The sequence below is a fragment of the Lissotriton vulgaris genome, chromosome 9 (assembly GCF_964263255.1).
Source record: "Lissotriton vulgaris chromosome 9, aLisVul1.2, whole genome shotgun sequence".
Taxonomy (NCBI): domain Eukaryota; kingdom Metazoa; phylum Chordata; class Amphibia; order Caudata; family Salamandridae; genus Lissotriton; species Lissotriton vulgaris.
In genome coordinates, this window is record NC_141697.1 from 884,775,074 (window position 1) to 884,787,303 (window position 12,230).

A 12,230-nucleotide genomic window follows, 5' to 3' on the forward strand; every position below is an offset into this window, starting at 1 on the left:
ACACCACGAGGTTAGAGACTTCGACTCCTCTGGCTGGCGCCACGGACCACTTTAAAATCTGCATAAAGAATTTATAACCATAGCTCTGCAGACAGCTGCGCTGTCACGCCGCACCTAAACAGTGGATTAGGTAGAGCCAATAGCAACTTCCTGCACATATAAATAAATGTGGTGAAAGACCAATTAAAAAAAAAATTGGCGAACAAAGTTTAGGACATAGACTTATTAATTTATTCACTCAAATGACAGGATAAACTGCCACATAGGTGATTTTTATGTACATACTCTCCTGCTGAGGCGTGCACCAAGAACCTCTAACGTCACGATCTATTAAGGCTGGAAGGTACCAAGTTCACAGCCAGGGGAACCTGGACGACGAGATTCAACCCAGTGACCAGCTAATGAAAGGCATTTCAGAGCCCGTGCCGGAGCTCTCAGCTGAGCGGTGCCCACAGACCCTAGGTGGCCCGTCTCGGTATCTGAACCCGCAGCCCTCCTCTGCAGGAGCCGTCGCTCGGGCACCTGCCACACAAGCTAAAATTAACTTGGAAAACATTCTTCAAACAGCGGACAGGAGGGGAGGAGGGAACCACGGTGCGAGGTGTATCTGGGGATTTAACGGCCTCGCTCGCGGTTGCCATGGCTGCCAGGGATGCGCAGTGCCTCCTAGGCGAACTGATATCAACGTGAAAACCCCCAGACATAACCGGCATATGTCTGACACTGGGGGTGTGCTAATCCCTCATTTACATCGCCCGCCAATCAGTGTCCCGGCTTCGTCAGCTTCAAGGAAGAGAGCCAAGATCTCCACAGAGCGGATGAAATCTGCTCAAGTGCTAAACCCTCCGAGGCAGGGCAGACTGCTGAGCCCGGCCATGCAGGGGTCAGGCTTCATGAGGAGGACGAGGGCATGCCCAGGTTCCATAAGTCATGCCTGGGGGCAGGCTCATTCAGCGCAAACTGCCCCGAGAAGCCCTCGTGGGGTCATTAGCAAGTTTCCCAGGTGCATTCGCCGCGAGAAGCTCGTGGGGTACAGGTTCATTCTGTATTCTGGGACTCGAATTATTTTGGGATGTACGAAAAAAAAAAAACGAATCCGAGAATATACGGACTGCCTGGACGTCTAATGCACGGACCTCGTGTGCGTTAGAGCTTTGTGGTTCTTAAAGGACTTCTGAGCATGTGTGGAAATGCACACAGTGACCTTTGAACCCCACCCACCTTGATAACTCGACAGCAAGCACTATAGTTACGAGACTGGGGGCATTTAGATTTCTACTACAGGATCCAACTAGTGAAGATACACTGGCAAAAAAAAAAAAAAAAAAAGTGGAGTTCCCAGTGGCAATTGATCGGTGAAATAGGGGTCCACACGTCCACTTGCACACGTCCACTTGCAAAGGTGCAGATGGTGACTCAGCGGTGGATTAGCACAGGCTGCTGTAGTGAAGGGTTGGCAGCATTTGCTAGAGCTGTATATGTTGGGTCACCGCCTTTCAGTCGAAGGTCTGCAGAAGGTCAGAACTGAGGGGACTTAGGAAAGCTGTCTGTGGAGACACAATGCTGCCATCGTAAGGCCTGTTCAAGTTCAAAGGAAGGCGTTTTAAAAAAGCTGTGTTTCTTAGAATTAAGAGAAGCCTTGTTGCAGAGCAGGAATGTGGTGCACTTTTTTGTTGCATAAGTGTGGGGAGGTCTATTGCAGGACTGGAAGAGGCTGTAGGGTGCTAGAAGGGTATAGAAAGGTGTATGGGTTTCTGTTCTGAATAAAGTCACCAGTTGCATACTTCGGCAGTATTGTACCTGCGTTCTTAACCAGTGGTTCAACATAAGAGCCCGAGCTCCAGGGGGGCCCTCAGTAAAAGCGGTAGGTGGTGGGAGATGTACTTTGCAGGGAGGTGGGGGAGCTTAAGTTTCGCTACGCCACTGGTCTCAAACAGTCCTTGAAAATGAATATCTGCTGCAGTCCAAGATTGAAGGGCAGCTGTGTGTGGAGATCTGCCCCAGAGCAACACAGACTGCTGGTCTCAGTTCTGGAACAGGTAAGGCTGGCCAAAGTAATGATAGAGAGAAAGGGGGGGGGGGGGTACGTTTCAACTTACTGCGTGGACTTCTTAAACATTTTCCTGTGCACTATGCACGACAGGCCAAGGGCAGGGAGAAGTGGTGTGCTCCGGGGGCGGGGCTTGTGGATACGGAGCACGTTCTACAGGGGCTCTGTCTGGGGTTGGCTGCGCACGTGCTTTGCGTGGAATCTCCCCGTGGCGTTCCATGACTCGATGGCGGCCGCGCGAGCCAGAGTCCCTGGCTAAATGTGTAAGCGCGCGCGCAGCAGTTGCCACTTACTTGGCGCGCTCCCTGGGTTCAATCAGGTTTCTCTTCTGCAGGCTCTTGAATCGGTCCTTCAGGATGCTGCCCTCGGGCTGGAAGAGAAAGCAGAGACAATGTGGCAAAACCAGGCCAAGCAGCGGCGGCGACCCACTTTCCCCGTACACTGGGAAGCGATACTCTCGCTCGGGCTCCCCCGAGGGGAGGATTACAGGACTGAAAACATCGGCAGGAATAACAATCTAACGGTCGGCCGGCCGCCGGGCAGGCCTCATCTACACTTCCTCACACACGCACATATGCCGCAGAATATGGTTTAATCTGCAGCCAATGAGTGCACAGGAAGAAGCAGAATGTACCCAACTTCGCTGAATGATTTACACAACGTGGCCCAACTGCTCAAGTGAGTGCCACATCTCGACATCCCGCCCACAAAGGTCACCAATGCTATTCACATGATCTATAGGAGACTAAATGAATCCGATAGATATACATACACACATAATATATATGCACACATAATATATATGCACACACAGACATACACACACACTCTTCAACCCCATTAGCAAGAAACCATAACTTCATGTATCGTGTTTGCATTTTACATTGAGGACGGAAAAGGGGAATAGGAATGCTACCTAAACACACAGCGGCTGGAGACTTATAGATAGTAGCATGCCTTATATCGGTAAAGGGGCGGGCACATCTGGTCCACGCACCCTTAGCTCTCAAATAAGTGACACATGTATTTATTTTCGAGACCATGGGTTTCTAGTTTGTTCTTCTGACAAAAAGCCTGTGGTTTCCTAAATTCGGGCACAGTCTGCGCAACAACAGCCATGTCCCAGGTTACCTCCCCCTCCCTCCTGAGCACGTCATCTCCACCGGATTAATCAAGGTGAGAAAATTCATGCTGCCTTCAGACGCCTTCGGGGAAACTTAATTAGCGATCAGCTGTGCTAACAAACCGCCCCGCAGACGCGAGTGTTTCCCGCCCTGCCGGCGCGATGTTCGCAGGGACGTGGGAGGGAGTGTGGCACGCGGCGAAGATAACAAAAGTGGCGAGACTTCAGTGCGTCCCTGAAACCCCTCTCTGTGCCCCATACACGACTCCCTTCACACGGTTCCCAAGCGCAGGTGGGAGACCGAGCGAGATGTGGAGTGATACAGTGTGGGGAAGGAATATCGCCTCTCCCCTCACACAACGTAAGCAGACAGCTGACAAACATTCAGAACCCTAGGTTTTGTCACCTAGTTTTAGAAAGAAAGAGACGATGTAGGTAATATAGACGAGCAGCACTGGCAAAGCCAACAGACCTGGCCATGCCAAGTCTTCGAGTGACTTTCTTTTAACACCTGCAAAAGGCGTTAAAAGCTTGAACAAATTAAAGGTAAAATGGCATAAACATTACCCCACAAAATAATGGAAATAAATGTAACGAAAGCATGGGCAGAAGCAAAATGATTTCACTCACAGAAATGGGGGCCAATGGCTTAAGTGGGATGACCCACCGAACCATGCCGTAGGCTTAGGAGGGGCGAGGGTCTAAGCAAAGTGTGAATAATACCAATGGATCAGCCATGCTGCCAGAAGCCCATGATGTATGTGGGATATAGGCCTGCTTCTTGGCCAGACACCATCTCTGATAAAACAAGCATTTACAATGCAACGGTCTCGCCTTTTGAAAAGTTAGAGCTATTGGCATTGTAAATGCCAACATTTTTATTTATGTTTTGTTTTTGAAAACAGATAAATAAATGGCATTGTCATTTACAATGCCAATAGCTTAATCTCTCGCAAATGCGAGAGCTATTGCATTGAAGTAGAGAGAAAAGAGGTGCAGATGAGGTAAAGAGATGAGGCTCATACAGAGGAAGAGCGAGGGAGAAGTAGAGAATGGTGAAATAGGGAGAGAGAGACAGAGGTAAGACAGGTGTATTAAACGAGCGAGACATTGGAAGCAGAGAGAGTGAGCGGAAACAGTGAAGGGGATAGAAAGAGAGATGAAAGCAAAGGGAGTGATAGATGGAGCAGAAGAGGCAGAGAGAGCATTGTAGAGAGAAAGAAATAAAATAATGGGAAAACGTGAGGGAAAGAGGACATCAATGAATAGAGAGACATAGAAGGCCAATAGGTGAGGTAAGAGAGAGGCTAATGCAAGCAAACACTCAGGATGTGGTAAACCAATGTGTGCTTCACAAATTATAACACGAGTAGAAAACTCATGGCTGTGCAAACATCATGCTTGACTCAGACAGACTGCCTGTAGCAAGGGTAAGAAACAATGCAGCCACCCTGCATAGGCAATAATGCAGGTGAGCACCAAGCAAGATCAGCCGATATGCCACACCATGAAGGGTTTAAAAACACACTAACCATCCACTGCACATGAATATATCCATTTTTTGTACAACTAAACAATCTGTTGCACCTGGGCTCATAGATCAGAAGAGTGGACAGGACATCCCTTGCAGGTGAGCACAAGCATTCCCTGGCAGCGAACACATGCACTAGGAGCATGGACAAACCATTCCTAGCAGGCAAGCACCATAACAGTTCAACCTGAATGACATCACAGAAGATGTGCATTGAAGGCGAGGGGAACACTGCAGTGAGGGGCCAGAGAACATCTTCCAGGGCTGTGAACATTCTCAGCTTAAAAACGGAACTGCTGTGCACGGAGACTTTATTTGGGCTAGGTGTATAGGGCACACAGAACTCTTCGACCCTGCATCTCCAGCATGAGCACCGTGCAAAGAGGGTGAGTGTATGAATGATAGAAGTGGCAGAGACATATCAATCCATCAGGAGTTGGTAAAGCACAACTACGCACCGGTCAGGGTCTGAAGGCACTGGGTCACCCCCTCACATGAGCTAAATGACGGGTACAGACAGGCCATGCCAATGTTAATTGCGAGTTTGTGCATCATGTCTGGGGCTTGTGTGGATATGCACATACAGCATGTAACCGATGGATCAAAGTAAGATCGCCCACAAGGATGGGGATGAGAGCAAGCACAATGTAGGTAAAAAATCTTTATCTGAGCAGTTAAGTATAACCATTGGAATTCAGAAAATAGGTTAAGGAGGACGACAAATGTAAGTCAATTCATCAAGGCATTTGTCACAATTATAACACCAGAAAAGAGCTAGGATTATAAAGTCCTTGGCATCGAGGAAATAAATTCTTACACAGCTAAAAAATAAAAACACATACAACAACAATTGGTGCTTACCTCCTCTGAATCCGGCTTGGATATTCCTTCCCTGATTTTCATTGTAATATTCCAGATGAAAGATTTTCTTCTCGAATGTATGCGACTGTGCAGAGTTTGGGGGACAGACAAGGCACATACACACAGCCCCCAAGCGCAATTTTTGACAGAGGGAGACCGAGACAGAAACAGGCAAAAAAGGTTATGGTTACCCTCTCACTATGAAAACCGATGAGAGAATAGAATCCGCGTTCACCGCACTATCCCCTGTTGAAGATCAGTCCAGGAAGATAGAGACGAAAAGAAGCAAGGGAAACACGGCACAACTCCCTAGCTCCTAATAAGCAGCCCAGATACACACGGCAAGCAGACAGACAGACAGACATGAAAAGAGCCCTGAAAGCAGCGAATCTTAATCCAAAACCACCCTAAAAGTAACACAGTGACATACTGCACAGTGCGATCTGTAGACCCGGAATCTGATTTGGGAGTGAGGAAGCATGCTCAGTGATATTTTTGTTCGCAGCCCTCAGAGCCGGCTCATTACCAAGATGCTGTTTATATGCGCATGAGACATGAGACTGCCTGGGAAAGGTGGATGTAGTGAATACGGTGCAGCGTGTTCCACGTGCGAGGCACAATAAATTTAGCAGAGTGACAGAAACAGGCCTCAAGCCCAAAGGCAATTTGTAGTGGGTCCCCAAAAATTGACCCTGCCACCAAACACAGCACCTCCCCCGCTACCGGCCCACGCTCGCCACAACAGAAATGTAGTCTCCTATACCTCTGCCCCGGCCCCTATCCCCACTCCCACACATAAAATAATGCCTTTACCCCCGTATCCATGGGATCCCTTTTCTCTGACTCCCAAGTCGCAGGGATTTCTAAACTCTTTCTTCAGTGGTATGGTGCATCTTGCACATTATCAAGGGCTCTCTTCTTTCCCAATCCAGCGTCAATAGGTAATCCTGTTGTGTCTGTGTACTGACGAACAGATTTTATACTGGGATACACAGGACTGCAAGTCCCAGATAGCATCAGACTTGCCTGGTTGAGGTTCTGAAACATGCGCATGGGAAACAGAAGAACTCTTCTACGAACTCAGACTACCCGTCCCCAAGCTCCCACCAGAAAGCAGGACTTTCTCTCTCACTCACCTTTCCTTTTGTTGGCTTGAACGTCATTTGTACTGTCAGAAAGGGCCGGGAACAGAGATATCGCTAGCCCTCAGTTTCAGCTACCGTAAACAGCACTCCACGTCGCACAGAATGTATGTCAACTTGCCAGCCACGGAGCTTGAAGGGATAAGTAGTTCTAGCGGTCTCCTTCTGTCAGTGTCCGAGAAGGCAAGTAAAAAGCGGGAGTGTAATAAATAACACGCGTCCTGCAGAATTTCGGGGATCGGGACCTAATTACGCGGCTATTCTAGTCACAAAAATAGTAGAACACAATACATGCATTTAATTATAATAAACAAATCCGGTACAGTCAAAGTTTCTTGTTTTCTGAAACACATTGCGGCGCATAAATAAAACAATTATAGATGTTTTCTCTACTGAACAAGACAAAGCAGTTTGGGGAGCTTCTTATGCGCTGTGAGTTAAACCCCTAAAGAGGCATCGAAGCGCATTAGTGCTTTGCAATTATAGGGGAATTCATGCGGTCCGATGTTTTGGAATAGATTAGAGAGAGTTTCAGGAAAAAATGCAGGGGAAATTCATTTCCTGATTGATTCGGATTGAAGAAAAACATTGATTCAGCCTGCTCTTTCCTGCAAAATCGGTTGAAAAAATATACTTTCCTGAAGGAGCCTCCTCGGTCACCTGATGCAACAAAGAAGAACTCGGTGGGATTTAAAGGAACATTGGGCAAAAAGTCAAAACAGATAAGTTCGAAAACAATGTGACTCCTCGTTGTAAAACGTCAATTATTATTTAACAGTTTTTATTTTATTTTATTTTACCTTAACAGTGGAGCACAGTGCCCAAGCATCAATCGGTAACAGGGTACTCGCCGTAAAGGAGGAGAGCCAAAGATATGCAAGAGAGTTGTACAAACTAGTGGAGGCGTGTCTGAGAAGCGGGCAAGGTCTGGCTGTCAGCAACACAGAAAAGGGACAAACAGGCAACTTCCAGGCACGCATGAGAATGAAGGCGGTCCTTTTGTGTAACGATCGTCATGAAAGTGGTGCATCTTGTCTTGTGCTCGCCGGTTTAGTTCTGCGTCAAAACTGAAATGAAGCACTTATATACCCAGGTATTGTAAATGTCCGTGTAATTTTCTAATTTTTGATTCTGTTGTTCAATGTAAATTTCAAGCAAAATTACAACATGTAGCAAATGCAACATGTTTTTGTTCTTGCTCATAAATTCACATTAATTGCATTAAACAGATAAACGTCGCAACGTTTGCTTTCTTACCGGTAGATCTGTATTGACTGGGCTTGGTATCTAGTTCTTCCAAGATGGTGGCTTTTGTAGCGTCCTTTCAGTTCCGATGTAAGCCAATCGGAAGGAGCACAAACGAAAGGGGTGTGTGAAAGGGGGTAGACGCACTCTCCAATGAGTGTGCAAACCTTATTTGCATATAGCCAAGGAGCATTTTGGGAATGTAGGAATTCGCTTAAAACGCGATATCTTAATACTAATTATGTGTATATACATTTATAGGACAATTTCTTTGTCCATAATTTCAACTCTGCCCAGAAATCATTCATATATATCTGATAAGTACTCACTCTAACATTACTAGTTTCCTAAACATGAACCATATATACAAAATTGGACTTCTCTACGTTCGACACCGAAGAGATAGAGGAGCACCGCGGCCCACGAGACAGAGAGCGGAGCATGGAGAGGCAGGTAGGGAAAGGACCCGGAGAGAGCCTTAGCGAGAGAGAGGACAGCAAACTTTAGAGGCAGTTGAAGGGCGTGCACATTCTCTTTGAAGAGAGAGGATGTGTGCGCGTTCACGAGGTCTAATCTCGGCAGGAAAAGCGAGTGGCACGGAAGCGCACGGCCCATTAGATGCAGTCAAGGCGCGCTCACAAGGTCAAATCTCCAAAGGAGAAGCTCGTGACAGCCTGACTACAGCAGAAAAAGCTCGTAACAGTCTGATGTCCACAATATTCCCAGAAAAGCGGCAACATAAGTTGTCTCGCATAGACAGCAAAAGCTTCGCTTTTGCTTTCGTCTAGGCGAGACCTAAAAAACAGGCAGCTAAGGCAGGCAACTTGCACCATCAGATTGAACCTGTACAGTTCCTGATGCAGCCTTGTTGTCAAAGCTCTAAAAACAAACAATTTACCCAAGTGGCATATCTTTTGAGACACACTGCTGTCTATATACAAAACAGCTTTGGAAACTGCTATGCAAAAGCACACACAATTTCAGAAATCACCACAGTGCAACTGATGGAACAAACCGGTCCCAAGGAAGATACAGACTGCTTACGGCTGCGGCCAACGCAGATGCACATAGGGTTTGGGTCACTTTCTATCAAGGTGCAGCCACAATAAACAGGTCAGACAGAGGCCCAGAGCAATTATCAGAGAATGAGATTATTTCAAGTATTCCATATATTACCTTTGGTACTGTCCAGGCGAGTCTTGTATGTAGGAGGGGCGTGCCAAGACATGGGTCCCAACCTCGCTGTGAGATAGGACAAACTGCACCTCACTTAAAGTCCAACAAGGCTGAAACTGGTCCGAAGTTGCATTTGTTCCGTTTCACAAAAGGTATAGCCAATCATTCTATGCAGAACTGTCCCTTTAAAGGTTAAATCAAGACCGATTTCCCTACAGTGATTTCCTGGTCTGTAACAGTAAACACTAAAAAATAAACAACTGGATATAATTAGAGCAATTACCAGTGGCTGAGATTAATTCGAGCACTCAAGCCATCCCTACTATCCTTCTCACTGAAGGGCCAGTCAGTCACAGCTAATAATCAATCTGTGGTTAGAGCTAACAAGACATCCACCATAGCGGTCACCAAAAAGGAGGCAAAAAATGAGACTAGATGAGTTCTGCCTACGAAATTCTAGATTTCGGTTGCCAGGTGGATAGCAAATTTAATGCAATCACATGACACGAAAAAAAAATCCCACCCGTTACTGTGCTCTGACATCACATGTAAAGGTAGCCAATTGAGATTTGTGCCATCAATCTTAGGCCTTGCTTTAATCAAAGCGACATTTCTGTCAAAACCTTTGTCCCGATTCAATGAACAGGCACTTTAAACGTGGAAGGCACCCGTTTTCCCAAAATCCAGGACAAGCTGTGTGCGTTGCTGAGATGACAGGTTGGAAGCCAGCAGGGCATTTCAGAAGAACCACACTCTGCAATGATGTGTACGGCTACCAACCAGCCAGGACACCTTAGGGCAGCTGTATGCAGTACAATGGAATCAGCTCTGCATAAAAACGGCCAGCGCTCATCACCTTTAACAAAATAAAGGGCACTGTTACCTGAAGGGGAGAAACCACCATGTGCAGACTTAATGAACCAGAGGGTCGCACACAAACCCAGCAAGAAAGTGGTGCTCAAACACCCACTACGACACCTTTAGAGGGACACTTAATTACCCCATCTAAATTTTGAAGGTATAACCATTTGTCTGGAAAAAATGATGTAGTCCGTTAAATATAAATTTGCCTTAAAAAGTTATGGAAGTGCAAAATGTAGCTTTTCTACCCTTATCAGAACCGGTGGGGGTGGAGGAGTGGGTTTTAAATGCATCATTTGCTTTCCAAAATATATATTTTAAACAGGTTGTTCCATTTTTCGTTACAGGAACCTGCAAGCTTTCCACACCTTCACTTCTCCTACCATTATAAAAACATTTTGGGGCTGGCCTTCCCTGCAATCACCATTACTACGACTTGGCTAATTTACTATTCCAACTTCAGTTTTAGTTAGCTGGGCACTGCCTGAGTAACAGCGAGTCTAGGTAGGCAAAATTATGCTAGTTAAAAAGTTATAGTTTGGTACAGGTTTGAGTGTCTTCAAAACCTATTCCGTTTACTGACAAAAACGCATCTGTAAAAAAATAAATAAAATATATATATATATATATATATATATATATATATATATATATATATATATATATATATATATATATATATATATTTCCAGATTGCATTCCTTACGTATCTTTTTCCATCAACATTGTTTTTCTAACAAAATGTTTTTAACAAAGACTTACTACAGACTATTTACTCATATTTAGCTTGCTTTGCACCCCTATACTGACGCACTTTCAAATGAATTCACAATAAATAGTAGCTGAGGTTTGAAAAGGCTTCGTTACAGTGTCTGATTTTGGTCGGGGTGAGGCGATACCGAAGGTCAATCAGGAGGCAGATGCTGCAGTGGTGCTCTAAAACTGCCTTACTAGAACATCTACAAAGAAACACTTGGTTAACACTCCTGAACTGCGATAAATGGACCAGCACGTTTGTAGCCTCACTCTCTAAACTGTGGGGGTCCAACCTCAGTCCAGGAGATACAGATCCGAGCCAGATTTTCAGGGAGGCAGTTTCATTCAGATTAACTTTAGAATTATTTTTATGGGGTATTCTGAAAATCTGGTACAGATCCACCCTCTGCACCCACATTGGACTCCGACCTTTAAGGTAGTTTCAGACAGTTTTAGACAGTTCAACAACCACATTAAGTCGAGTTTTGAAAATTCAATATCTTTAGAAAGGTACAAGCAGAAGAGCTGTAAATTGAACATAACCGAATGGGTGTTATCTGCTTATTCACAGGCTACAATGAAACCTTAAAGTGGTGCAGCCTTTAAGGTTCGATTTCATGCATCAGTCGTCTATAAGAGAGGTGCCCACGCAGCAGAGTGATCAAGAAGGGTGCTATCAGTCTTGTGCGGATTCTATGTTCACTGGTACAAATGCCTTTGAACTATCAACAACGCCAAAGTCCGGCCCTAATGATTTGCTTAGTAGCCGAATGCCTAGCAGTTTAACTCTGGACCAGGCAGTAGGTGGAGAGGGATAGCCCATCTTACAGTGCCCTCAGTTCCTAGGCAGACACCAACATGGCTTAGCCCAGGAAAACCAGCTTTGTCTGCACATTCCCAGCCACCAGGGCCAGGAATGCTCGAAGCGCAAGGATGGATCTCTTCATCGGGCACTGTAAGACAGTCACCAGTTGGGCGAGCTGGGAAGCAAGGCCTCCTACAAACTTTCCAATTGCAAATTTTCTGCCCTAGAACAGCACATTCATAGAGCCATACACCAATTTAATGGTCTGCATAAATTGCCAATTTTGCTCTGACCAAATAAGCAAATGTTCATAATGGCAAGGGAGAAAATGTAATAAGTACCAAGTTCAAACCTATCTTAAAAATCGCACATAAAAACGGGCTGGGAAATGCAGTAAGATTAACGCACTGAAGACCATTCCACGCTACAAACATCACAGCCAAATGGTGCCGAAGACAGTTGCAACACTGCTCCATTGATTTAGGAGACACTAAATGTTCATAAATACCTTAAGCGCCCTGAGGGACCCAGCCAGTTCTTCACTCAGCTGCACGTCTGTGTCCGGGTCATCGTACCTGGAAGGAAGGGAGCATTCTGTGCCATTAAGGAGGCAGAATATGAGGCAAGATCTGCAGTAGGCATTTAATTAAAAATAATTTACAAAATCTTCAACCCACAAC

General features: G+C 45.7%; 1 protein-coding gene across 2 annotated transcripts in view; it reads right to left on the reverse strand.

The window, feature by feature from the left end:
• The window catches only part of NOP53 (NOP53 ribosome biogenesis factor), a 97,916-nt gene that overhangs the window by 15,987 nt on the left and 69,699 nt on the right, over nucleotides 1–12,230 (reverse strand). For both annotated transcript variants that reach the window (XM_086938636.1, XM_086938635.1), the window contains exons 10-11: nucleotides 12,059–12,125; nucleotides 2,344–2,420 (exon numbers count right to left, since the gene is read on the reverse strand). In XM_086938636.1, coding sequence (XP_086794762.1) covers nucleotides 2,344–2,420; nucleotides 12,059–12,125 — 144 coding nt within the window. The remainder of the gene's footprint in view (nucleotides 1–2,343; nucleotides 2,421–12,058; nucleotides 12,126–12,230) is intronic.